At 38.5% G+C, this 27,957-nt stretch overlaps 1 protein-coding gene across 4 annotated transcripts in view; it reads left to right on the top strand.

Annotated features, from left to right (window-relative positions):
• Positions 1-27,957, top strand: part of USP6NL (USP6 N-terminal like) — a 169,081-nt gene that overhangs the window by 97,904 nt on the left and 43,220 nt on the right. For all 4 annotated transcript variants that reach the window (XM_036407957.2, XM_036407947.2, XM_036407977.2 and 1 more), the window contains 2 exons: positions 9,623-9,662; positions 19,789-19,869. In XM_036407957.2, the coding sequence (XP_036263850.1) occupies positions 9,623-9,662; positions 19,789-19,869 (121 nt within the window). The remainder of the gene's footprint in view (positions 1-9,622; positions 9,663-19,788; positions 19,870-27,957) is intronic.

Raw genomic sequence — 27,957 nt, 5'->3', positions numbered from 1 at the left:
CTTTGTGGAGACTAACTCTACCAGGCTGCCCGGAGGCCATGTGACTGGGCCACAGGGTGCCCATTCTAAAAATGACACAGAGAGGAGATGCAGGAGGAAATCCAGAGTATGGGATGCGGGGGTTCAAGACTCATTTCCTTTGGGTTTTGTCCTTTAGTCCTTTTCTTTTGGGCCTGGTGCGCAAGCACTGCAGGAGAGAGAGATGGATGAAGGCCAAATGTGGAAGAAAAGAGGTGACCCAGGTGAGGGTGGAGACCTAGCAGAGGTGCAAATCCTGACTGTCGGGCTGCCTGAGAGGGGCGAGCGCCACGGCTGTAGGGAAGCGGCTGGCCAGGAGGGGGTGTTCCAAGAGGTGCAGAGCAGTGCCACACTGTCCCTCTATGAGGACACCCCACACAGGCGCTGCCTTCTCCAGCAGGCTCTGGGCGACATCTGCAAATGCTACTGCAACCTCTAACATTCCAGGCAAAGAACTGACCCTGTGCCCCTCGCGGTACCAGGCTTGCTAGGAGTGTGCTGTTACCAATGCCATAGATCAAAGGCAAAAACCTGGAGAGGCAGGGTGCTCCCAAAGGGCAAGAGGGGCAAGAGGGGCAGGGAGCCAGCGGGCAGGAATCTGCCTCGCCTGCAGAGAGAGAGGTTCTGCAGTGGCCCCAAGATGCAGGTAGGTCTGGCCAAGGATCAAGGGGCATGGAAGAATGCCTGGGCGGAGAGGCATGGAGCCGCAGTCCTGAGTGGAAGTTGAGGGGCAGCGCCACCTCAGTGGAGGGGTGCTGCACTGCAGGGTACCTGACTGATGCGATTCAGAGAAGCTCTCAACCCTAACCTGCTAACTGGGCCTTGCCCAGGCGGCCTTTGCACTTCAGAAGCAGTGACTCCTGCTCCCTCCTTGGCCCAAAAGCAGGCCCGCACTCACCCTGCACAGTGAGTGCAAAGCCTACCACCAGCTCCGGAGAAGTGGGGGCAGTAAAGAATGGGGAGGGGGACCTGGGAGAGGAAAGAGTGTGGAGTGTCTGCAATGAAAAGGTGCTTGAGAAAGAGGCTCAGAAGCCTGACAGGAAGGTTTGTTCTGTTTGCCCGGCAGCTGCCCCTGAGGAAGGGCAGAGAGCTTGGCTCTGAGGGCTTCCTCCATGCTGATTTAAGTTCCGCAGACAACTGGAATTGGCCTCAGTTTCCTGGTCTGTAAAATGGATTAAGCATGTCCCAGTGCCTTTGCTGAGCTTTGATGGCCAATTGAGATACTATATAAGGAAGATGAGTGTAGAAATGAGAAAGAAAAGGAAAGGCGAACAACACAAAAGAAAGACTGAGGGAACCTGTAAACCCATTGTTACTTAAATAGGGAATATAGTCAATAGTGTTGTAATGATGGTATGATGCCAGGTGGGTACTGGAAATATCGGGTAACACTTTGTAAAGTATATGATTGTATAACCACTATTCTGTAACAAGTATAAAATCTGAAACTAATACAAAATAATATTAAATGTAAAGAAATTAAAATAGGAGTGAAATTTTTATGAATTTCAAAGTTGTAAAGGAAGGAAAGGGGAGAATAAAAAGTTTTTCATTTTATTACTGTCTTTTCAGTACATGAAAAAGACAGTTGTCTTTATATGGTGCTTTTATACTTTTCTAAGTCATTATCTTAAAGACAAGATAATTATTCCCTTCACTATTATAGAAAGGAAATCTTGGTGTCTGGCCCCAATGAATCAATCGTCAAACCCTTATTGTAAAGCAGGGTTAGTAAAATTTTCTGTGCGGGGTCATATCTATACTAATAAAAGCCTTGGGGGTAATCAGGCAAGCAGGGAGGGTAGTTGGGGGCAATCAGGCTGGTAGAGGAGCAGTTAGGTGTCAATGAGGCCAGCAAGGGAGCAGTTAGAGGGCAATCAGGCAGGCAGTTAGGAGTCAGCAGTCTTGGATTGTGTGAGTGATGTCCACAGGGATTGGGCCTAAACCAGCAGTCAGACATCCACTAGGGGTCCCCAGATTAGAGAGGGTGTAGACCAGGCTGAGGGACCCCTTCTCTCAGCATGCACGAATTTCATGCACTGGGCCACTAGTTTATTATAAATAGGAAGAAGCCAGAGATTTTTATTTTATGATATATGATTAAATATTGAAGGAAAAATACAGTTTTTTTGTATACTAATTCATAGCAGTAAAATAATACTCAGAACTTATTCTCTCCTTCTGTTTAGTCTTCTTGCATTTAGACAGTATTTGGTTGTCTAATGTTTTTCTCAGGATAAAATAAGCAAATAGATAAACAGAAACAGTTCTGAAAGTTAAGAGAATATATGCTTTTCTTGTGTCTTCACTGACTCAGTTAACCATTTCATGCCTCATGTAAAGCTACTCTGCATACTAACAGTGTCATGGAAGCTTTGAAGACATAAAATGATAGAAGACTCCATAAAGATCTGGACAAATAGAAGGTGTTATTATTATACCTAAAGGCATGACATTAGCACACCCAAAATGTTCTCCTGAATAGTTATAACTAGAAGACATTGAATTTCAGCAGAGTAATAGAGTGGAATTTAACTATGATGAAAATACTGTTCTTAAACTAACCCTCCACTTCCATTTTTTTTTTTTTAAAGTAAATCAGTGTTGGCCACCAATAGGACAGGAAATGATTACACATTTGTGTGGGTTAACAGGCAGATCTGAGGTATGTGAGGGAGTTTTGAAGGAAAAATTGATCATTTAGCCTGGTCAAGATCAGTGGGTCCCAAACTTGCCTGCACATTAGAGTCATCTGGGAACTATTTAATGTTTTTAAATAGATTTCTGGGGTCTATCCCATATTTTGATTCAGCAAGTGGAATACAACTCAGCTGATTTTGACCTCTGATGGGAGTGAACCACTCTAAGAGATGTTTTAATCATAAAATGATCTGATATAGTACAAGATACATATGAAAAACCTGTGAATTCCCAAAAAGGGTCTAGGAATTACCTAAATTCCCCTTTAGCATTGCTGTGAACATCTTGAGTGAGTTTCTGGCCTGTACTTGGCAGTCTAAAAATCCCACTCAGTTATTTTTATTTTTTATTTTTTTATCTGTGTTGAGGTCCATTTGGCACTAGTGGGGAAAAGTCAGTCAATAATCTATCTTAATAATATTAGTTAATATATATTGAGCCCTTACTGTGGGACAGGTACTGTTTTATGCTCTTTTCATGGATTTGCTAATTTATTCTCTCAAAAAACTCTGAGATAGGTACTCTTTATATATATATATATATATATATATATATATATATATATATATATATAAATTGATTTTGTACAGAGAAGAAGGGAGAGAGAGAGTTAGAAACATCGATGAGAGAGAGTCACCGATCAGCTGCCTCTTGCACACCCCTCACTGGGGATGTGCCCGCTACCAAGGTACATGCCTTTGACCGGAATCGAACCCGGGACCTTTTAGTCCCCAAGCCGATGCTCTATCCACTGAGCCAAACCGATCTCGGCGATACTCTTTTTTTTTTTTTTTTTTTTTTTTTTTTTTTTTTTTTTTTTATCATTTTTTCCCCCCAGATGAAAATGAAGCACAAAGAGGTCATGCAACTTGCCCAAGTTGTGCTGACAGTGTCAGATATGGGTTGTGGACCTTGGCAGTCCTACAGCAAAGCCTGTGTTCTGAACTTCGGCATTGCACTCTCCTTTTTGTTCTCCTGTGTTTTTAATAAGAGCAACCTAGTAGAAGGCTTTGAAACGCCTAGAAACAAAACAAAAAAAGGGTGCCTAAGAGAGGGATACTGTTTGAACTGATCACATGTACTGAGGTATGCTCAGATAGCTAAACTCATCACTTCTTTAAAAACGAAACCAATTGATACAAGTCCTCATACTGACACAGTAATTTTTAAAAAAATTTACTTTAGGATGAGTTCCAAAGCAGACAGCAGAAATGAAAATAATGAAGCATAGAAATGGATTTTAATGTAATGTTAGACTTTATTAAATTTCACTGAAGTCATTGATTTTTGTTACAATGTCTAATTTCAGTAAAACGATTTCTATAGAGGCCTCTGCTGGTGGCTTTTATTGCTTGTCACTATAGACTGGAGTTTTTTGAGTTCTATTGAATAAATGGCCTAAGCATTTAGATATTGCTTCCTATCACATCTTGATCAAAGAGCTTTTCTTTCTGCTGTCTTAGTTCTTTGAGATTTTTTGATTGGTTCTTCAATGAATTGGGTTAAGTGTCAATGTCAGTACAATGCAATAGCAAAAACTAACTTTGTCGCCTTCTCTGAAGGCTGCTGACTTCATATCTAATTATAGTTTTAGTAAGTTAAATGACTTGTTATGATATGTGGGGAAGGATGACGATAATTAGCAAATGCAGTACAGGAATAACTTGGTTTTATAACAGATTTCACAATAAATATGAAAATTGTTGCCAAACCAGCTTGGCTTGATGCTGGAACAGGAATATCTTTGTTAAGTACTCAGAAATGGGGCGCTATCCCCAATCCATATGCTGTGATTGCATTGTATCTGAGAGTAGAGAAATTGAGCTTATTTAAAAAGTTAGAGAACTTTCAACATTTCTGTCAAAAATAGCCAGTGCTGCTCTGCTCACAAAGAATGCTTGGTATTTGGATAATGATAGATAATGTTTTTAGGTCACAAGTTATTAATAGAAGGATTAAAAGGAAAATATACAAAAAATAAAATTAATACCAAGTTTCAGGTTTTCAACTAGTTATTAAAATGTATACGTTTATAACATTTAACTGATTATAGTTTATGATGTCTATATAAATACTGGAAAGTCAGAATAAAGGTGTTTTTGTTTTTAAAATGTATCTCTTTTGATGACAAGGGCTTGAGAACTTTCTACTGAACTAATAATTTTGAGTGGAACAAGTCTACTACAAAAATAGAAAAAAAATTTAGTAAGTATATTCAGCTTAACTGATTTTTAAAAAAAATATTTTATTGATTTTGTACAGAGAGGAAGGGAGAGAGATAGAGAGTTAGAAACATCGATGAGAGAGAGTCATCGATCAGCTGCCTCTTGCACACCCCCTACTGGGGATGTGCCCGCAACCAAGATACATGCCCTTGACCTGAATCGAACCCGGGACCCTTCAGCCCCCAAGCCGACACTCTATCCATTGAGCCAAACCGGTCCCGGCTGGCTTAACTGATTTTAACAAGTTAATTTTTAAGTTTCTAAATGAAACTTGTTATAGAAATGCTCTGAGCTATTGAAAAATTATAGACACATTTAGTCTAATTAGTAATACTATATTTAATAGAAAAAATAGATCCAATTAAGGTTTTTCTCTTTCCAAGATGACTATGTTGCTGCTGTTTTGCTTACTGTGTTTCTGTGAGGCATAGCTTCTTACTGTCAGCTTGGTGTTTTCTTTGAGCAGCTTCTAGGTGCTTCTTTGCCTTAGCATAAGCCCTTGTTTTCTAAAGCAGGGGAAGGCAATCCTTTAATGTAAAGAGCCAGGTCTGAAATAGTTTTGGCTCTATGGAACCTTTATCACAGTTTTCAACTCTACCATTGTAGCATGAAAACAACCACAGACAATACATAAATGAGTGAGTGTGGCAGTGTTCCATTAAGCCTTCCATTTACAAAAACAGGCAGTGGGTCGGATTTGATCCGTGGCTATAGTTTGCTGACCTAAAGGAACACTCCACTCACCCAGATTTTGGTCTTTTTTTTTTTTTTCTACTTGAAGGATATTTAATGACAAGGTAAATATGCTCATGTGCATGCAGACATGCGTTCATCTTTCTCATCATATATTCATTCAGCAATATTTGTGTGTTCCTTCAATATGTCAGCACCTGTGCCTGAGGTTGGTGCAGTGCTTTACATGTGTATCTAGACATTGTGGGTAGCTGTTGGGAAGGCAGTATTCCCCTGCTGTCTCCTTGGAAGGCTGTGGAAATCAGTGTATGCCACCACAGAGATTTGAGGAGGAATTGGTTTTTTTTGGAGATGAGTGTTATACACAAAACAGATTTTGTATAAAAAGTTTTAAGTATGGAGCAATAATGCATGAAAATCCATGTGGGAAACCTTGACCAAGTTCTTGAGGTCTATCATCCATCTATGAAGTCTAAAGGCTTACTACAAAATTCAATATTCATGAAAAACAAATTCTCAAAATGGGCAGAGGGGACTGTATCTCAAAATAATAAAGGCCATACACAACAAATCCATAGCTAAGATCATTCTCATTGGGGAAAAACTGAAAGCTTTTCCTCTTAAGATCAAATGCCCACTCTTGCCACTTTTTTTCCCCCCAATATATAGGACTGAAAGTCCTAGCCACAGCAAAAAGGCAAGAGAGAGGGGGAAAAAAAGGGCATCCAAATCAGAAGGGAAAAAATAAAACTGTCTCTATTTGCAGATAATATAGAAAAGCCTAAAGACTCCACCAAAAAAATCTGTTAGAACTAATAAGCAAATTCAGTAAAGTTGCAGGATACAGATTCAAAATACAAAAATATTAGTTGTGTTTCTATATACCAGTAACTATTAGAAATAGAAATTAAGGGAATAATTCTATTTACAGTTACATAAAAAAGAATAAAATATCTAGGAATCAATTTAACCAAGGAGGTAATAGATCTGTACTCTGAAAACTATAAGACATAGATGAAAGAAATGGAAGAAGATACAAATGAGTGCAATGATATTCTATACTCATGGATTTGAAGAATTAACATTGTTAAAATGTCCATTCTACCTAAAGCAATGTACTGTCCCTATCAAAATTCCAATGGCTTATCTTACAGAAACAGAATAAATAATTCTAAAACTTTTATATAATCACAAAAGACCCCAAAATACCAAAGCAATTTTGCACAAGAACAAGGCTGTAGGCATTACAATTCCTGATTTCATTTGCAGTATATATACATACATCAAATCCTTATAGCCTAAAAGAAATACATTTTTATATGTCAATTGTCTCTTAATTTTTAAATAAATAAAATTTAAAATGAACATTTAAAACATGCTTGGATAGTAGGAGTTCAGTAACTGGGTATCATGATATGGGAACTGGATTGGCAATCAGATCCTGGTGGGGTTGCCACTGGGTAACTATGTGAAATATTGGGTTGATTGGAAATCTAAACCAGGTTTGTGTACTCTTAGATTTTGCCTAGGGCTGACTGTGGTTATATGTATAATAGAGGCTCAAAGCATGAATTTCGTGCATGGGGGCAGGGGTTAGACCCTCAACTCAGCTTGCGCCCTCTCGCAATCTGGGACCCCTCAGGGAATGACCAACTGCTGGTTTATGGGCCTAAACTGGCAGTCGGACATCCCTCTCGTTATCCAGGATGCTGCATGCACCAGTGACCATATTTTTCATACAGGTGAAAGGCATCTTGCTGTTGTATGGGTAGCTGCATTTTTTGTCCTGATTATGAGAAGTAGTACATAACGTGATCCTTCTGAAGCGGCAGTACCATTCTCCTCATCTTATAGGTGGAAAAAAAAAAAAACTGAAGCAGAGAGAAGTTAAGTAATTGACTTTGTCACACAGTGTCAGAATCAGGGCTGACAAAATGTGCAAGCCAGAGTCCATGCATGTCATCACTTCGCATCCGGTTTTTTCAGTGTTAGAGTAGCCTTGCCAGGTTTTAATTTTTTAAATCTAAGATACTGTTCCCAATATATAGGGTAGGGTCCCTAAGCCTGGCCGGTGATCAGGGCCACTCTATGGGACATTGAGCTGGGTGATTGGGGTTCCCCTGCTGGCACCCGCTTTGGCTAGTAGCCTGGTGCCGCCCGCTGGCCGACCCTGCCTTCTGCCACCACCACTGGTCATCTCTCTCTGCCTGCTGGCACCTGCCTTGGCTGGCCTGACGCCACCGGCTCGCTGGCCTTGCCCCCCAACCGTTCTGCTGTTAGGTCTATTTGCATATTAGGGTTTTATATAGATAGATTCTGCCCCCAGAATTACAATAGCATGATTTGAGGTTAATGTGAAGTGGGGTACTATGCAAAGTCTTGTCTCATCTTGAATTTCACAAAGCAGTTAGATTTTAGGACCTGCCCAACACAGGCCATGCAGCTTGAGCAGATAGATGATCAGCATCATTCCACAGCCAAGTGCAAAACTTGGGTTGAGAATAGGTCTGTCAGTCTTGTTTAGTAAATAGGAGAACACCAGAAAAGTTCACCCAGCAACTTCAAAAAACTTCTCCTGTGATAGGCAGCCATAGGTTCAGAATGTTCAAATAAATAGTTGTCAGAATCAGCTCAAATCAGCTGTACAAAAGGTTGGTCTTGCCCAGAGCAGTCCACTTATCCCAGAAATACTATTCAAGGTGTCGCTGCTGACCTAATTACATAGGAAGTACATTCCAGTGGTGTCAACAAGTCCTCTCCTATCAGTAAAAGAATGCATTGGTACACTTTTAAACCAGAAGTTATATCTTAATTTGAATGGGTTAGATAATCCTAAACATCTCTACATTAGGCGAAGTGTGATTAAATGAAAATGTTAGTTTCCATATCTGTGAAATGAGGATTTGGACTATTACTTTACTCAACTATTACAGCTTTTTGTCAGTTCCATGGCTGTAACTTCATGGTTCACCTAAGGACTCCAGTCATCAGGATAGCAAAACTCTGCTACTCTTAAATACTGGACTCTTTTTTTTTGTAAATATATTTTATTGATTTTTTTACAGAGAGGAAGAGAGAGGGAGGGAGAGTTAGAAACATTGATGAGAGAGAATCATCGACCAGCTGACTCTTGCACACCCCCTACTGGGGATGTGCCCGCAACCAAGGTACATGCCCTTGACTGGAATCGAACCCGGGACCTTTCAGTCTGCAGAACGACACTCTATCCACTGAGCCAAACCGGTTTTGGCAAATACTGGACTCTTAAATACGAATGCATTACACTCTTCAAAGTAGTATTATGTGATCTCAAGAGAAACTGAGGCAAGAATGTGTACATATCATTGCCAAAACATAAATTATTCTGAGATAGCAACTTGAAGCATATAACTTTGTTTATGGATAGCAGATTGTTTTTATGTTACTGACAGTGATGTAAGAATCTCAGAATATTTTATATTAAAGGTGATAGCACAAAAATTACTGTCAGAAAAGTGAAACTTATCAGTTATTGTATATTAAAAATTGATGTTTTCACAAATGAAGATTTCCTTAATTATTGAATAAAAGGTGAAGTTTCCTTTTTAATTCATAAATTTGTTGGAGGCAGTTTTATTTCCTTATACTAATTTTTTAAGCAATCATTTATATATTATAGACATGGTTTGAGCCAGAGAATGAAGGTTGGTGAACTATAGCATGAAACTGAGTAATTGAACTTTTAATTTAATTTTAATTCACATTTAAAATTAAATAGCCACATGTGCCTAGAGATTACTTTATTAGACAATGCATGTCTAGAAATGTGAAGATAAGGGACAGTGTGGTTACATATAGCTACTTGTTTTATAAGGAATTAGGTGGAATGGGAGCTATTTAATGTTTATAATCACAAATGATGGTTGTACATCTTGTATACCTATTGGTTTATAATTTTTTCAAAGTTTGCTAAAACTGTTTGACATATACTGTTTTTTTCTCTGCAGTGAGGAAGAGCTCCCATATCATAATGCAGCAGTGGAACGGGTAAGTCCAGCTCTGCATTTACTGACTATTACTGATGAATTGGGTTTACAAGAGGAATAAAATCTATTCCTGATTCTGAATGCCATCTACACTAATAAAAGAGGAATATGCAAATTGAGCATCACTCTACACCCATCAGCCAATCAGAGCAAGTATGCAAATTAACCCCACCAAGATGATGGTGGCCACAGAGCTAGAGCAAGCAGAAGGCTTGGGTCACCCCCAGCAATGGATAAAGCCAAACTTCCCACCTGCCCTGGCTGGCCCTGGCCTCCGCTGAAGGCTACAAAGTTTCAGTTATAGAAGATAAATAAATCCCAATAAAAATGGCGAAGCGACAGAGCTGGAGAGAGCAAGAGGCTTGGGTTGCCACTGGCAATGGAGGAGGGCAGTTGGGGCAATCAAGCCTGCAAGGGAGGACAGTTAGGGGTTTCCAGGCCAGCAGAGGAGGGAAGTTGGGGTCAACCAGGCCTACAGCGAAGGGCAGTTGGGGGGGGGTGACCCAGGCCTGCAGGGGAGAGCAGTTGAGGGGGACCAGGCCTGCAGGGGAGGGCAGTTGGGGGGGACCAGGCCTGCAGTGAAGGGCAGTTAAGGGGGACCAGGCCTGCAAGGGAGGGAAGTTAGGGGTGACCAGGATGGAAGGGAAGGGCAGTTAGGGGCAATCAGGCTGGCAGAGGAATGGTTAAGGGCCAATCAGGCTGCCAGGCAGAGGTGGTTAAGGGCAATCAAGCAGGCAGGTGAGTGGTTAGGAGCCAGTGGCCCCGGATTATGAGGGATGTCCCAGATTGGAGAGGGTACAGGCGGGACTGAGGGGACCTCCTTCACTCCCCCATGCACGAATTTCATGCACTGGGCCTGTAGTTTCTCATAAGGAATCAGAAGCAACCCAAAGAGAACTTCCCTGGGCTTCCACAACCACACCTACCCACCTGTCGTCATTTGTGCCTAAAGCTCTAGTTCCTGTGCATGTGTATGTTGTTTATTCAGGAACATCATTCGAGGTATTCTTCCCTCTCCCTCCTGAATTCATTCTTTTTCTACTTAATTGTCTCCATTAGAGTAAAATATATTATTACTACCATTAAAAAATAAATTCACAAAAACACCAATCTTCTTTTGACCCTATTTCATCCCCAGCTACTGCTCTGATTCCTACAGCATTTTCTGTTGCTCTTCTCTTGAAAGTGGTTCCTATATTCTTTCCTGCAGTTCTTCTTTATACCCATTCCAATTAGATTTTAACTCCTACCCCCCACCCCATTGCTATTATCGGGGTCTCTAATTACCTTTCTACTGGTACATCTGGTAGTCATTTCCTAGACTTCCTCTTGACCTAGCAGCAGTATTTGACATGGTTGATTACTATCTATTCTGACATACTCTCTTTGCTTGGACTTCGGAACTTACATATTCTTTTTTCCTCACTGACTGCTCTTTCTCAGTTTGCTCTGCTTGATTTTCCTCTCCTCCTTTATCTACACTTCAGGGTGCCTCCTGGCTCAACCTTGAACTTCTTTTTCCCATCTGTGTTTCTTCTATGGTAATTTCATCTACCTTTTGGTTTTAAATGCCAACTGTATGTTGATGACATGTATATTTTTGCATATACATTTCAATGTCTAGACTTAGATATCTGACTATATACATCTAGGTGTCTGATAAATATTCAAACTGGGGTTTCTGTTATTCTCTTCAAATTCTTTCTATTTATAAACTTCTTTATCTCAGTAAATGGGAACTCCATTCTTCTAGTTAGTGTAAAAACTTATGAGTTAGCTTTGACTTTTTCTTACTGCTCTTTTCATCTCTTAGCCTTCAAAAAGTATTCAGAATCTGATCACCAGCTTCACTTCTGCCACCTGGACCACTGCAGCATCTCTTTTGGAGCTTCTAACTTCCTATTTCTGCCACCTTTCCTCTTCCCCCTCCTCGCGCCCGCGTCCGCGCACCGCGTCCCCCGTCCCCCCCCCCCCCCCCCCCCCCCGCCAAGTCTCTCTGTTCACTAAAAGCCAGAATGATCCTCTTAAAATAAGTACTATCATGTCATTCTCTAACTGAAACACAGGAAGAGGGGAAGTCATTATAATGGCCTGCAAAACCCTGTATGCCCTGGCTTGTGTGAAGTCTCATATTGTCTCCTAATGCCTTCCCTTGCTCACTCACTGGCATCCTTAGTGCTTCCTGAGCATGCCCACTACAGTCCTTCCATCAGGCCTTCTGCACTGGCTGCTTCCTTTTCAGGATGTTCTTCCCCTTGATAGTGACAAGTCTCGGTCCCTCGTTACTTTCGGTCTCAAATGTCACCTTCAGAAAAATACCTTCCTTCGCCATCATTTCTAAAATTGGGAACTGTCCCCCACAATACTCATTATTTTCTTCTCTCCTTTATTTTTCTCTTTATCAATTATTATTTCAAATAGTAAATATGTTACTTATTTTTTTAATGTATGAGTTTCCCACTAGAATGTAATCTCTGTGAGGTGTTTTTTTAAACCTCTTTGTTCACTGTTGTATCCCCAGAACCTAGAGTATTGCACAGAGTATGTTAGTATTTGTGCACTAAGTAGAGGCTGAGTGAATGACCAGATGAAGGGTATTGCTGCTTTATAAAGAAATACGTTGATTTAAACACTGCCAAGATTGTCCCTTCGAATGTTAAATACCCTTTATATGAGACATCATGGAGAGAAGAGTTGGAAGATATCTTGGAACAAAATATACCCGAAGTGTGCAAAATAGAAATCTGGCAACTCATTATTGACTTCTCTCTGTAATGCTTATCTCCTTCTCTTTTAAAAATAAATTCCTGGTCCAGGAAATCCAAAAGTCTTGGATCCAGCGATTTAGATTGCAGAAATGTAACAGTAAAGAAAAGAAGAATGATAACACAAAAGCTGTATTTTAGATGATGCATACTTTAGGTAGACTTTTAAAAAATACCTTATTATTATTAAATTAAAAATTTTTTTGAACATTATTGCAGGAGTCCCTTTTAATATATATATGCCTGCACAATGCAGTCAAGCTTGTAATTAATTGGTTGTTTAATCTCAAGAGTTTAATATAACAGGAAATCATTAAAAAAATTACCTATGCATTCCTTAATAATTTAACAAAAATTTAATTTTATATTTGTCTGTCAGTCTTATATTGAGAGAAGGGCAGAATTCTGAGGCTGCTGATTGAATTCCATTGTGCCTTTATATATAAACTGCTCTCATATTGCATGACCTGCCTTTTATAATTTTGGGGGAACTTTAGACATGGGCAGAGCAATATAAGGCTGCAAACTTTTTAGTTTATCAGGATTTCCTCCAATTTTTCTGGTCTAACTTCAGTTTATGTATTCTTCATGACTGCCCAGTCCTCATGGCCAAGCTCTGCCATTTTGAGGAAACTAATAGAAAATTCTACATGTATGACTTTGTTAAATAAAATCAATGGAAATGATAGCTTTGCTGATGTCTAAGATGTTTATTAATCGTTACAAAGCATATATTGGATACTTGAAGCATGTACTTATTGTCACTTAGAAAGCCTGTACGCTAACACACAGTCAACTAATCATAGCTTTAGTTTCAAGTTTGCCAATATAGTATTGTATGGAAGGCAGTTCTCTTTTTAAAATAAGGATATTCTGTTTAAAATAAGGATAGCCCATTGTACAAGGATTAGTGTTGATATTCACAAAATGCTTTGGATTCCTCCAAATAGGCAGTTAAACAAATATACAAACACACTTATTACGTTTACTGTACAGAGAACAATATTATTAATGAGTTATATTGTTTCTTTGAGCTTATTAATGTTTTTCATAAGGAGAAAAGGATATGTAAAAACTGTCTTTGTGGGTTCATCTATTCCTTTATGAGTGCAATATTTTGCATGGCTTACAAAATATGGGAGTCTATTCCTACCTTTCGAAACTACATTTTAATTTTATGTGGTTTGAAATCTTAAAATACACGATGGATAAAATCTCAACGTTATTCTGTCAAAACACAAAGCTTTCCTTCTTCTTGTCCTCTCCTGACCTCTGCTGGTGAGGTGTAGGTGTTCGTGTCTCTGGTCAACTTGATCCTGTCAGGCTTCCTAAAGCAGGAGAGACAAAAAAAAGTACCTGAAGATGTAAACTTCATTAAAGTTCTAAGATTTCTTATTCTGGAAGAGAAGCTATTTAATACCCATTCATGCATGTGTGTGTGTGTTTGTGTGTGTGTTTAGCCTTTACCATCTGGATTATTCATTATGTTAATAGTGGGAGGAGCCTTGGACCAGATAGAAGAGAAGCTAATATGTGGCTAATCAACAGTTGTTAAGTGCTTACTGGCCCTGCATATGGTCAAAAATATATGGAAGCTGAGAGGTAACAAACGAGATACTGGTCTAGTTTTAGTCTTTACACCATCCCTGCTCAAATAGGAGAGGGGCAGTTATGACTCCTAGGGGCAGCAATTTAAGATAATTGAATGTACACTTCAAATGTAAGTTTAGTCCTTTGCTGCAAATAACCCTTGGTGATGGAGAGGGGAGTACACAACAGTGTACCATTTTTGTAGTCAGTGGAGGTAATGGAAAGATATAGAGAATGTAGGATGGAGACTAAGACCTCGGATCATTTTCCTTTTGATACATGTTGTTGTCATATCCTTAGGGGAGTAGAAGTTTCTTATACCTGGGTCTCCTATATGATTTTAAAAATTGCAATGATGAGCATATATAGTACCCAGATCTTAATTTTTGAAGATCATTCCCCATTAAAAAGAACTGTTCCTTAAAGAAATGGCTGTTGCAAGTCTAGGTAGAAAGTGTATAAAGTGAGCCTGAATTATTTTGTGAAAGATAGAATATGTCTAAAGGACCCACTTGAAGAGAGAAATCTCCATCCAAATAAGAGGGGTCAGCTAAATTTGGGACAATTGGAACTTTAAAAAGAACAATTATAGTGGATTACAGTATATTGATAAAACAACTCCTTGTATCATAATGCTTTTTAAAAATGTGGAGGAGCAAGGAAGGCAGTCCTTTTTAATAGAAAAAATGTCGGTTAATCATACAGAAGAAATCGTAGGATTAGAAAAAACAAACATACATCATTTACCACTATCAGAATCAGAATTGATTCAGACAGGGATTATCAATGTATGGTGAGACCACTGAGTAGAGTTGTTAAGGAACACATCCAATTAATAGCATTATGTGTTAATGACAAATAGTTCAAGATGACAAATCATAAAAGTAGCAAGAAGGTGAGTTGGGGCCATATTGTGAAGACCCATCCATGTGGAACATTTTTGTAGATGATTAATGGGTGGCCATTAAACGATTTTAAACTGGGACACCTTTTAAAAATTGTGGTGGCAGTATAGAGGCTTTTTTTGAAAATAATCAGGGTTACCGTTGAGGAGTTAATGCTTTCATCTAGGAATTAGGATCGCCTGAATTAGAGCAGAAGACATGGAAACATAAGACATGGATGGGACCAGCAGAGTGTAGTATGGATGTGGGAAGGAAGGTAAAATGAAGATTGAGAACAACTTAAGATTTTAATTTGACTTTGTGAGTAGTGATGCTGTTAATTTATGATAGGAAAGAGGAGAGAAATAGCAGCATGGTGAGGGAAATGGTTTTGGATGTTTTGAATTTCAAGTACTTTCTGAACATGTAGGTTGAAATTCTAACTTGCTGTTATGTTCTTGTTTGTGTTGGTCTTAATTTTGTTCATGGCAAGATGCTGTTCCTCAGCCTGTTTTTCTAGAGCACTTGAGTTCACATTTGTCACATGGTTTTCAATTAATTTTGGAATAGTCAGCTGTAGCATGTTTGGTGATAAAGTAGTATATTTTATCCATGAATTATAGATTCATGAGCTGAGGGTGGGGAAAGACATTCACATGCATTCAAGTCTTGTGTAGCTGAACTGATGGTATCATGGAGTTAACATTTAAACCAGATTCAACTACTGATACATAATTTTAAAATCCTATGGCCTGGGAGCTTTTCCCAAGGTGTAACATTTTTGTTTTTTGCTTCAGGGGAAAGAAAATCACACTTCATGGTTCTTAAAAGTGTGTGTGTGTGTGTGTGTGTGTGTGTGTGTGTGTTGTCTTTGCATGTGAGAATTTATAGCATTTAAAATTATCTATCTATCTATATATATATAATTAGAATACCAGAGAGCCATTATGAAAGAGAATGCTTCTTAATGTGATTAATTGATAACTCATAGTCATAAAAATGAAAGATAGCAAGAGACAGGCTAGATCTCAGCAGGGTTGTTCCTTGCAAAGTGTGTTATTGTACTCTGGGTTGGCTTGAATTATTTCATGCTTTCCTGTTGGTGGAGAAAAGGATATGCTTCGAATAAGTCAGGGAAGGAAGTGCAAAAAAACCCAAATGGCAGCATAGATCAATCTTAATTTTTCATAGCTTCGCCTTCTCTAAAGTCACATTGAGCAGAAACATTAATTAGATTTCAGTGCCCCACTGAGTTTTAAAATTAAACATATTTCTAGGACCATCTGCAACATTTTATCACTAATAATATAATGAAGAATACGCTATCTTTTGAAAAATGGAATTTATAACAATACCTTTTGCTCACAAGTGATCATCTTTTATTATCAAAATTTTATAAAGAGATAAGAAGTAATTAAAGAGTTTTTAAAATATGCCTAAAAGTAAAATTCTAGAAAATATTCTTATTGGTGATAATCTTTTTCTAAATTCAGGGTGGATTTTGGTGAAGCATATATTAAGTATCGGGTCTAGTAATAATTAATGTCCTTTTTTAACATTCGTTTAAAATCTTGCTTGGCATTGACTTGTATTGACATAACCTTCAAACACGTGGTATCTACAGAACGTGTGAAGTGCAATTAACAAGTTTTGCTTGAAAAAGTTTGTGTTTGGTTTGGTTTTTGTTGCAAAACTAGGGCTAAGAAGATGGCGGATGAAGAGCATATTTGGCACTGCATGCTTTACTAGTTCCAATTAGGAAGAAAAGCAAGTGAGGCTGCAAAAAACATCTGTAGTGCTCTTGGTCAAGATGCAGTTAGCGCCAGAAAATGCCAGCGTTGGTTTGAGAAATTTCGCGAGGGAAATTTTTCATTAGATGACAAGAGTGGTCGAGGCCGTGTGTCCAATTTTGATCAAGAAGCTCTTCAAGCTCTTCTGGTGCAAAATCCTCAAATTACCCAACAAGAGCTTGCGACAACTTTAAATTGTTCACAAAAAACAATTTCCAATCAATTGCGTGCACTTGGCAAAGTCCAAAAGTTTGGAAAATGGGTTCCTCGTGAGTTGACTGACAACAACCGTAATCAAAGAGTCACAATTTGCAGTTCGCTCCTCTCCCCGTCAAAACAGTTTGCTGTTTTTACAGCAAAATGTTACCGGAGATGAAGAATGGGTGCTGTATGTTAATTTGAAAAGGCGGCCTCAATGGTTGGACAAAAATGAGGCTCCGTAGCCCACGCCAAAACCTGACTTGCATGCGAAAAAAGTGATGTTGTGTGTTTGGTGGAATTTTAAAGGAATTCTTCATTATGAACTTTTACCATCTAACCAAACCATTACAAGTGCAGTGTATAGTGCCCAATTGGAAAGGTTAGCCCAAGCTTTAAGAGAAAAAGAACCCGCGCTGATTAATCGGAAGGGCGTAATTCTTCCCCACGATAACGCACGACCACATACTGCAAGAATCACTGCTGAAAAACTGCGCCAGTTGGAATGGGAAGTTCTCCCTCAACCTGCATATTCTCCTGATATTGCCCCTTCCGATTACCATTTGTTTCGTTCTTTGCAAAACTTTCTTCTTGGAAAAAAATTTAATAATGAAGAATGCCTCAAAAATGCATTGACCGACTTTTTTGCATCAAAATCACAAGAATTTTACAACAAAGGGATTAAAATGCTTCCTGAGCGTTGGGCACAAGTAGTAGAAAACAACGGCAACTATATTGTTGATTAAATTTTGTTGTATTTTTTAAATAAATTAGATTTTAAAAAAGGTATTAGAAAACGACATTAATTATTACTAGACCTAATATATGCTGCACTGTTCTTCTTTGGGATTTTATGCCCATAAAACCTTTAAGTCTGAAAATATTGATGGTGTGCATGTGCCACCTGCCTTGCCTGTTTGAGGCTGGAATATAAACAGTCAGTAGGAGCTACTGCCTTCATCCAGGAGTGCCATTGCCTGAGCTAGAGCAGGGCCACGATAGAAGCAGGAGATAGGTGCAGAGCTAAAAGTGCAAGTCCTGAAGCCAAGCTGCCCAACCTCAAGCCCCCTTCAAACTTGAACTTACTAAATGGGGGAATTTGGACAGTCACTTAACTCTTTTGTGCTTCTGTTTCCTGTGAGGAAAATATAGGGATTGAGAAAAATGAACAAAATAGCAGAATCTCAGCTCAGTTATAAGAGAAAATTATGCTAGGTTTTGTTTTCATGAAAATAAAAAATTAAGTGCCTACTCTGTGCCCAGCACGGACCTGGGCAGTGGGGAAACAGCAAACATCCCAGCAGCTTTCCTAGGGAAGAGCATGGGTTTGATGTGCAGGTGTTCTGACCCCTAAAGGGAGACAGACTTGCTCGCCTAGTCATAGGCTAAGGTCACCACAGACTTCTTGGCCACGGAGGGTGTTTTTTCTTGTCTGAAAGGAGGGAAAACAAATATGTTTTCTGAGAGTTATAGGGACTGAGGGCTGTACGCCCAGTTCTTTTTCTAAACTTACTAATCACAGTCACTCTACCACCTTCGGAGTGAGTAGGAGATTGGACAACGAGCCCAGTTCCTTGGGAAAACAATATACCTCTCCTGGCAGCCAAAGAAGTGAGGAAGAAGCACTTTCTGTGTCACCCGCCCCATTCCCCAGCTTTGCTCTAGGTCTCAATTTAGTGTGACCTACAAGACTGTTTCCATTCAGCCTCATCTAATGCTGATTATCTCAGAACTTTATCCACTCATGTTTCTTAGAGTATTCTTCCCCACATTGCACTGGATGAAAATCTTGATAATCCTTCCATACCTTATGAAAGGCTCATCTTCTGCCATCCATAGGGCAGGCTTGATGACTCCCTCCACCATAACCTCACTCTCACCCTTCCTGACACTGTGTGACAGACCCTGTCATAGCATGTTTCCATACCAGTCACCCTGAGCAAATGGCAAACTTTCTTTTTCAGCAGCAAGTGTTACTTTTGTATAATTTTTCAGTAGCATAGTGATAATTAAATACTACAATATTCACTCCACGAATCAAGAAATACCCAATTCTTTAAAAAACCAATTCTGTCACTGAAAACATTACAATGCTAGAACTCAGTAAAATGTGTGGGGTGGGGGGAAAGGGAAGAAAATGAAATTTTGAAGTTGTGTTTTTGTTGTTAAAAGATAGTTCAAAATATTTTAAAATTTCCTTTTGGTTTAAATTTGTAGAATAGAGCATGTTGGAAAATTTCAACAATTCCTTTCTCATTACCTACCCCAGTGAAATACCTCCTGTGTATCTTTAATTTTTGCTATGGAATTCTGTGCTTTGCCAGCACAGCCAAGGGTTGCCAGCACAGCCAAGGATTCGGCGAGCCTGAGGGAGGCTGGTGAAGGATGAAGAAAAAGACAAGAGTATAAGATGGGTCTAGATTCTAGGTGGATCTTCTGTGCCTTGCTGAGGCCACAGAACAGATTCAGACTGGAAAGCTGATGCTTTATTTATAGTCAGGGGAAAACACGATAATTTACAATGTTCTTGTAAGTTTCACTTGTTTTGGCAGCACTTGCTGCCCCTCCCACAGCCCACTAGCTACCCAGGAAAGACTTAGGGAGCAGTCACAAGATCAAGCTTAATTATGCTTAGAGGGCTGTACCCTCCAAACTGGGACTTGTTTGCAACTTTGCCAGCAGGTCAGTTGAAGGCTTAACCCTATAACTGCTTCCTACAGAATTCCATTGATACAACTGTAAAATTATTAATACAACTTAATAATAGAATATTTGCTATTTAATATAGCATAATTCTTTTAGCAGTCATTTTTAGCAGTATTTTCTTTGACATTGTTTTGAAATTTGTAACTAAAGAAGCCTTGAACAAATAGTAACAATAAATTTCGATTTTATTTTAGCAAAAGCACCTGGAAATTGAAAGAACTACTAAGTGGTTGAAAATGCTAAAAGGATGGGAAAAATACAAGAACTCTGAAAAGGTAATTAAAAATAATGTTACTTTCTGGTGAAACTATACAAGTTCAGTGTGGATTTTCCCAGTACAAGTTTCTGTTTAATTATAAGACTATAACATTTATATTCTTAAAAAACTTTAGTTTAATTGGATTTTATTGAAATGCCTCAAAATAGGATTCTTTTGTAAAAATGTTAAGATTCTGTTTAGTAATAAACAACATATTAAGTTATAAGACAGATCACAGACTGAAAAATTTTTAAGCATACAAATTATGGATTAGTATACATGACATATATGCATATGTATATATGATTTTATTATCTGTGTGTTTTAGCATTATGTGTTGGAAGTCATGATGTTTTTAAGAGAATCAGTTCCAAGTTGAATGTTAGTTACAATGCCTGTGCTCTTGTTTAATATTTTTCGGAGTCTCTCAGATTGGCCTAAAATTGACAATTATACTTTACCTTTTGTCTTTGTGGAATGATTGCTCAAGTGGTAATTATAGGATAAATTTTGGTGCATTAAAGCAGCTCCTATGCTTTAATCTCATATTCAGTCTAATAAGGTATTTGTAGAGTTGTATGGCTTTATTTTCTTGCCTAGTATATATAGATATAGGTTTAGGTATAGACATAGACATAGACATAGACATAGATATATAGATATATAGATATATAGATATATTTATGATAGTATATAAGTCTCTGTAAAATGGGCAGTTCTCTAGGCTATCATTCTGCACAACAACTCTGGTTAATTTAGTTCCCAGTAAGAGAGATTTTAACAGAACTATTTCTTTGATGTATAATTTTTAAAACACTTTCCCACAACCATAATGGTAGAATTATTGGATGAAATATATGGTCCATTTTAGTGTGAACAGAATGCACCTTCTAAAATAATCACTGCTTTCAAATCATATCTAGTTTTTAACAAGTGCCGCTGGTGTAGTGGTATCATGCAAGATTCCCAAATCATATCTAGTTTTAAATTGCGTTGAAGTAAAAAAGCAGCATGTATTTTTCTTCTCTTCTAAGAGGAGCAGGTATAAGTTTTCTTTCCACAGATTACTTACTTACAAAGTAGTAAACAAAGATTCGTAGAAATATATACATATATACATATACACGTATATATGTATATATACATATTTATACACACACACACACACACACACACACACACACGATATAGAGGCCCAGTGCACAAGATTCATGCACTCAAAGGGGGTGTCCGTCAGCCTGGCCTGCGTCCTCTCACAGTCCAGGAGCCCTCAGGAGATGTCCGACTGACAGCTTAGGCCCAGTCCTCAAAGAGAGAGGGCCTAAGCTGTCAGTTGGACATCCTTAAGGCTTTCTCAGAGGTGGGAGAGGCTCTCGTCACCACTGCTGCACTCGCCAGCTGTGAGCCGTGAGCCCAGCTTCTGGCTGAGCAGCTTTCCCCTGTGGGAGGGCACTCATCATAGGGGCAGCTCCTGCATTGAGCATCTGCCCCCTGGTGATCAGTGCGCATCATAGCAACCAGTTGTTAGGTCAATTTGCATATTATTCTTTTATTATAGAGGACCAGTATACAGAGATCAGGCCTAAACCTGCAGTCAGATATCTCTTTCATAACCCAAGACTGCTGTCTCCTAACTGCTCATCTGCCTGCCTGCCTGCCTGCCTGCCTGATTGCCCCTAACCACTCTGCCTGCCGGGCTGCTCGCCCCCAACTGCCCTTCCCCATCAGCCTGATCGCCTTCATGCTGGCCTGCTCGCCCACACCTTCTCTCCCCACTGGCCTGCTCACTCCAAACTGCCCCCCTCCACTGACCTGATCACCTCCAACTGACCCCCATTGACAGCCTGCTCATCCCCAACTGGCCCCCCTGCTGGTCTGCTTACCTCCAACGGCCCCACCCTCCACCAGTCTGATCACCCACAATTGTCCTCCCCTCTTGGCCTCTACGGCCTCTATCTTGGCCCCGCCACCGTAGCTTTATCCAGAAGAATGTCCCGAAGATCTCCTGGAAGGTCTCCCAGTCTAATTGGCATACTACCCTTTTATTAGTATATATAGAGGCCTGGTGCACTGATGGAGGCCACCTGGTTTGCCCTGAAGGGTGTCCCGGATCAGGGTGGAGGTCCTGCTGGGATGCCTGGATAGCCTGGGTGAGGGGCTGAGGGCTGTTTTCAGACTGGCCATGTCCCCCAGCAACCCAAGCTCCCAGCTCCTCCTTTTTTTCTTTCTTTCTTTTTTTTTCAGCACCTCCTTGAGTGGAGGCCAGGGCTGACTGGAAGCAGGTAACTGGGATTTATTTATCTTCTATAATTGAAACTTTGTAGCCTTGAACAGAGGCCAGAGCCAGCAAGGGCAAGCGGGAAGCTTGGCTTCTTCCATTGCTGGGGGCAACCCAATCCTCTTGCTCACTCAAGCTCTATGGTAACTGCATATTTTCTCTGATTGGCTGGTGGGCATAGCAGAGGTACAGTCAATTTGCATGTTTCTCTTTTATTAGATAGGATTTTAATCCTCATCTGAGGATATTTTACATTGATTTTTAGAGAGAGTGGAAGAGAAAGGGAGAAAGAGAAATAGCAATATGAAACACATTGATTGGTTGCCTCCAACATGAGCCCTGACTAGGGCCCAGGCCAGGGAGGAACCTGCAACCAAGGTATGTGCTCTTGACCAGAATCTAACCCAGCACCCTTCAGTCTGAAGGCCAATGCTCTATCCGCTAAGCCAAACCAACTAGGGCCATAGAAATATCTTGAAATAAAAATATAGCCCTCATAGAGAATATTTGGGTTTTTAAGATATAAGCATTGATGAAAATGTTTCCAGTAAGGCTGTTTGTGTTGCCTGTGTATTCTCACAGTGACTGATCCCTATGGACAATAGTATGTATTTTTTAACTATAGTCTATTAAAGGAAGTTATCTCTGTTACGTGGAGCTCATTATGATTTAACCAGTCATGATGTAAGGTGTTTTAAGTCACAGCAAGGTACCTACTACAGATACATATATTTTTCTCTTGATCAAATAACTGAATGGATCTTTGTTGGTCAAATAATTAATGTACTCATATTAGCCAACATTTTATTTTACTGATGTGAAATGAAGGCACCACTAAGCAAGAGGTCCTATGGCCAGATTTTGGGGCTCGTTCATTGAATCATCTTTTCCACTAGCTTTTCCTTTTGGTGTTTTTCAGTAAGAGGTCAGAGGGGAATAGAAGGCAATTATAAAATGCAGGAGGGCCTGTGGATGGTTTTAAACTTTTTCAGATACAACTGTGGAGCCTCGTGCCTATTTGGAGGCAGAGATCAAGGAGGCAGTGGAGCAAGGATGATTACAGGAAATGGGGAGGCAGTGAGGAGCATCAGCAGCTCTGAGGATGAACTTGTGTTTCATGGTGTACACTGCAGTTTTGAAAGTCCTATAAAATTGAGTTAAACTTGCTGGGCTGACAGATTTGCTCTCTGGCAGCCATGATGACGTGGACCGGCACACTTATTTCTGTTTCAGAATCACTCAGGTTTGAAATAAGTATTGAAAACATCAGGCGAGTTAATGGAATTGGTTTTTTTTTAGTTGATGGATTTTTTAATGTATCTGTCTGACTAAGGTAGACTGCTTGATTTTATTAACAAGTAAACAGATATGCTAAAAACAAAAGTAGATTTCAGACAACCTTATTTATTTTTTCCTTAAAGATTTTATATAATATATATTCATAAAATTATAACAGAATTTTAATGATAGTACTTTTCAATTAGAATATTAAAATACATTGTTAAACTATATGTGGTAGTTCTATATCTTGGTTGTTAAGACTATGGCCTCTAAAGTAATACTGAATTTCAGTTCTTCCACAATTTATTAGAATGACTTTGAGCTAGTTATTTAACCTTTCCACATCTTAATGTTCTCACCCTTAAAATTGGAATGATAATAATAGTTCCTACCTCTTTAGGAGTGTAATAATATTACACGGAATAAATTGATCTAGAATAGTGATTTTCAACTGGTGTGCCACAAGAATTTTAAAAACATGCAATACCTGATTAGTCAGGGCACTGACCTCTTTCCCTTAGATTGTCAAATAAAAAAAATGACAACAACTAATACAATAGCCATCTGGTGTGATTACCTTATCTTGAACCATAAATATATAGGCCATATAATAGAGTTGTATTTTATTGATCCCATCATGTAATAAGGTTGTGTCTGATTGGTTAATTCTTGGTACCAGAAATCCTATCTATAAGTATAGGCACTTGATTTAAAAAAAAATCAAGACACTTTGAAACAAAAAAGGATAGGTAATTACTACTACTATTTTTTTTTTAAATCAATCAAAAGTAAATCTATTTTTCTCATATTGGTGAAGAATACAATATATTTTTTGGTGTACTGCAGAATTGTAATAATTAGTTTATGGGTGGCATGAGATAAAAAAAGGTTGAAAATTTCTGATCTAGAAACAAATATGTTGTCTCCTAATAAATCACCTGAAAATGTTAGTGTAATTGTTATTAACATTGTTATTACTGTTAGATTCATCATTATTCTCACCCTCATCCCCACCTTCATTTTCTCTTCTTGGCAAATCCCTATGTTTCCTTCAGTATTGGGTTTCTTGCCATCTTGTCTGAAAGAAACTTTTCCTAACATGAATTCATCCCTTCCCTCCTCCCTGCATTATAGTACCTCTAATGCAGTCTCAGGATGAGAGGCACTGTGTTGGACCAAGAAAAGTGACCATCAAGGGAGATTTACTGACCTCACTCCCAACACTTTTATCTGTAAACTTTTTCTGTTTTCCCCTTGGAATCTCACTATCCTACATAAGGACTAACTGTCCCCTGGTGTTATTTCTGCAGATCTACAGGTAATGCTTACCATTCTCCTTTTACCAACCTTGCCTACTTCTGGGGGAGTCTGTACTCATCACAACTTCTTCTGACAGAGTGGGATGTTCAGCTCTGACAGCAACTTGTGTATGTGGCTTTATTATATTATGTTAAAATTATCTGCTTACATACTTCTCTTTCCCACCACACTATGAGCTGCACAGAACTTTTTCATGTTTGTAGCCATAGTACCTTGTAAGTGTTGGCCACAAGCAGGCAGTCATTACAGTTTCTTTTTTGAATGAATAAATGAATGAATTTATAAATTGGGACAGTCAGCTATCACCTAACAAATTTTGCAACTTTAATAAAGCTGTAATCTCTAGGAGGTGGTGCAGAAGTACCTTGAAGTAGGAATAAGAAGATAATTCTCTAACCTAGGCGAACCACTTCTCTGTCCCTTGATTTCCTGAGTTATTCTAGAAAATATGAGACATTACATTGTCCATTGAAAGATTCTTAACAGATGTAAACTGGACTATTGTTCTGGAGAATAAACAAATTTTATTACAACTGCTGTGCTTTGACGTAATTTCTACTGTTTTATAAAATGTTTATGATAGTTGAAAATTTGTGATGAAAGATATATAACCGTAAGTCAGCCTGTCATATAATAGTATAAATATTTTAAACATAATAAACATAATTAAAAATTCTTATTTTGGGGTCTCATAATTTTCTTTTTTTAATTTTGCATTTATTGGAGTGGCATTGGTTAACAAAAGTGTATAGGTTTCAGGTGTACAATTCTATAATACATCATCTGTATATTGTAGTATGTGTTCACCACCCAGAGTCAAGTCTTCTTCGTCACCATTTATCCCCCTTTTCCCTCCTCCACCTCCTTCACCTTCCTTTCCCTCTGGTAATTACCATACTGCTGTCTGTGTCTAAGTGTTGTTTGTTTGTTTTTGCTTAATTCCTTCACTTTTTTCACCCGGCCCTTCTACCCCCTCCGCTCTAGCTGCTATCAGTCTGTTCTCTATCTGTATTTTTTTTCTGTCTATGTATGACTTTTGTACATGCTTCATTTCATTGCCCCTCACAGCTTAAATTCAGATTCATATTTTATTTTACTTTTATTACCATTATTTTAATAGTTTTTTTATCTTGGACTTCCTTAATACATGTTCCTTGTATTTTAGTAAATAAGAACAGTTGAGCAGAATAATGGATACTATATGTGGTCTTAAAAGATAGTCTTGGTTTTTTATAAAATGTAAAAATTAGTATTTTTTACTAATTGGTACGATCTTATGTGTCCTGTTTGACAAGCCATTCTACCTCTTTGTGATTTACTTTCAATATCTATAAAATTGGGATAATAATTCTTATAGAGTTGTCAATATGATTAAATGAGATAAATATCTGTAAATAACTTTTAAAAGTTTTCTCATTAAAAGTTTACTTTAATTGTCACTGTTGATGATGATAGTGATAATGTACCAGCATTTCTTTTTCAACCTTTTCCATATGTGACTAATTGTTTTATTTGAGCCCTGTAGTAACACTGGACCATTAATTTTTTATTGCTATCTGATATTTCTCTATTATTTCTTCCCAATTTATCATAAAATTTGTTGGGTTTTCTCCTAAATTTCTATTAAACTTTAAGATAAGTAATAGACAGTAATTTATATACGATTGTTGAATGCAGAATTGAGTGACAACAAATGTCAAAAAGCTTTTTAAGTAAAATATAGTTTAAGAAGTACATGTCAGAGCTCTTATTTTACTCTTTGAAAAACATCTGCTTAATGGAGATTCAAGTCTATCAAAGTTAATCTATTTACCTGCCATTATATTCTACTTGGCTATTAAAATTCCACATTTTACATTTGTAATAATTTCCATACTTTCTGATATTTATATTAGACCAGAGGCCCAGTGCACAGGTGGGGTCCCTTGGGTGGCCTGCGGGGATCACACCCAAGCTTGTGCCCCTAGACTCACAGCCCCACTTGGCCTGGCACCGCCCCCTCACCTGCTCCACCATCTTACCTGCAGAGCAATTGATCAAGCGCCTGGGAGCCTGGTGGTGGCCCCGCCCCCTGCCACCACTGCCTCTGGTGGCAACTGGACCCCCATTTGCACCTCCTTGGCCTGGCACCATCTCCTCATCTGCTCAACCATCCCACCGCAGTCCCACTCATAGGGCTGGCAGCACCTCCACTGCTGCCCACTGCCAGCGCCGTGTAACTGATGCCTGTCATTTTCCAGGCCACCCCCTGGTGGTCAGTGCACATCATAGCAAGTGGTCAAATTCCCGGTCTCCAAGTCAAACGACCGCCTGAGGGGACAATTTGCGTATTAGGCTTTTATTATATAGTTTGCTTATAGAGTAGCACCTTCACTCTAGAAATTTAGGAGATAATTTGAAGTAACTTTTAGTGGATGATATATCTTTAAAAAGTATATTATGATTTTGATGTGAATATATTATAGATGACAGACTTTCTTTAAGAAAATAAATCATTTGCTTTTTTACCACATTCAGTTTGTACCTAATGGTGGTAAATGTTTAATACATGGGAAATGTTACAAGTAGCAGAGTCTAGTTTATACAAAGCCTTTCTGTTTATATTCTTCCAGTTAGAACTGCTACACATTAAAACGTTTATGATTTTAGTCACTATCTGCTTAAATTTTTAACTTGGGGCATATTATGTTTATACCAAAGAACTAAGCTGAAATTATATAATTATCTAATTGAATCAATTTCACAATATTCACTGTTCCATAGTAAAAGTTGTCCTATAGTGTCACTCCTTTTAAACCATTTAATCAAAGTTTCTTAAAGCTTTAGTTTATAAAAATATAAGTAGTATAGTGGTGGATGTTGAACTCTGTTTATTCATAATTCACCAACATTTCATTTATTAAAATTTGCATCTTATTTTCTTAGCCATACTTTTAAATACATTATTTTAATCATAAGGATATAAGTTTCCAGGTTTTATTATTCAAACTTTATAATGACCATAATAGGTTTGTATGTTATGTTGAGTAATTAGCCTTGAGGAAAAACATATAATTACAAGAATGGAGAATTGAGTGATTCTTAGAAGATTAGCAATATACTTTCAAGGAACCAAAGAATTGACGACACTGATGTATGGATAATTTCATTCAAAAGTGATGGTATTCCTTCCTGATGGGGATTTATTACTATATTTGTCTGATCAGATAGGATCTGTGTCACTAA

The sequence above is a fragment of the Pipistrellus kuhlii genome, unplaced genomic scaffold (assembly GCF_014108245.1).
Source record: "Pipistrellus kuhlii isolate mPipKuh1 unplaced genomic scaffold, mPipKuh1.p scaffold_m20_p_1, whole genome shotgun sequence".
Taxonomy (NCBI): Eukaryota; Metazoa; Chordata; class Mammalia; order Chiroptera; family Vespertilionidae; genus Pipistrellus; species Pipistrellus kuhlii.
Note: the sequence above shows the minus strand (reverse complement) of the source record. Positions and strands in the feature narration are given on the sequence as shown.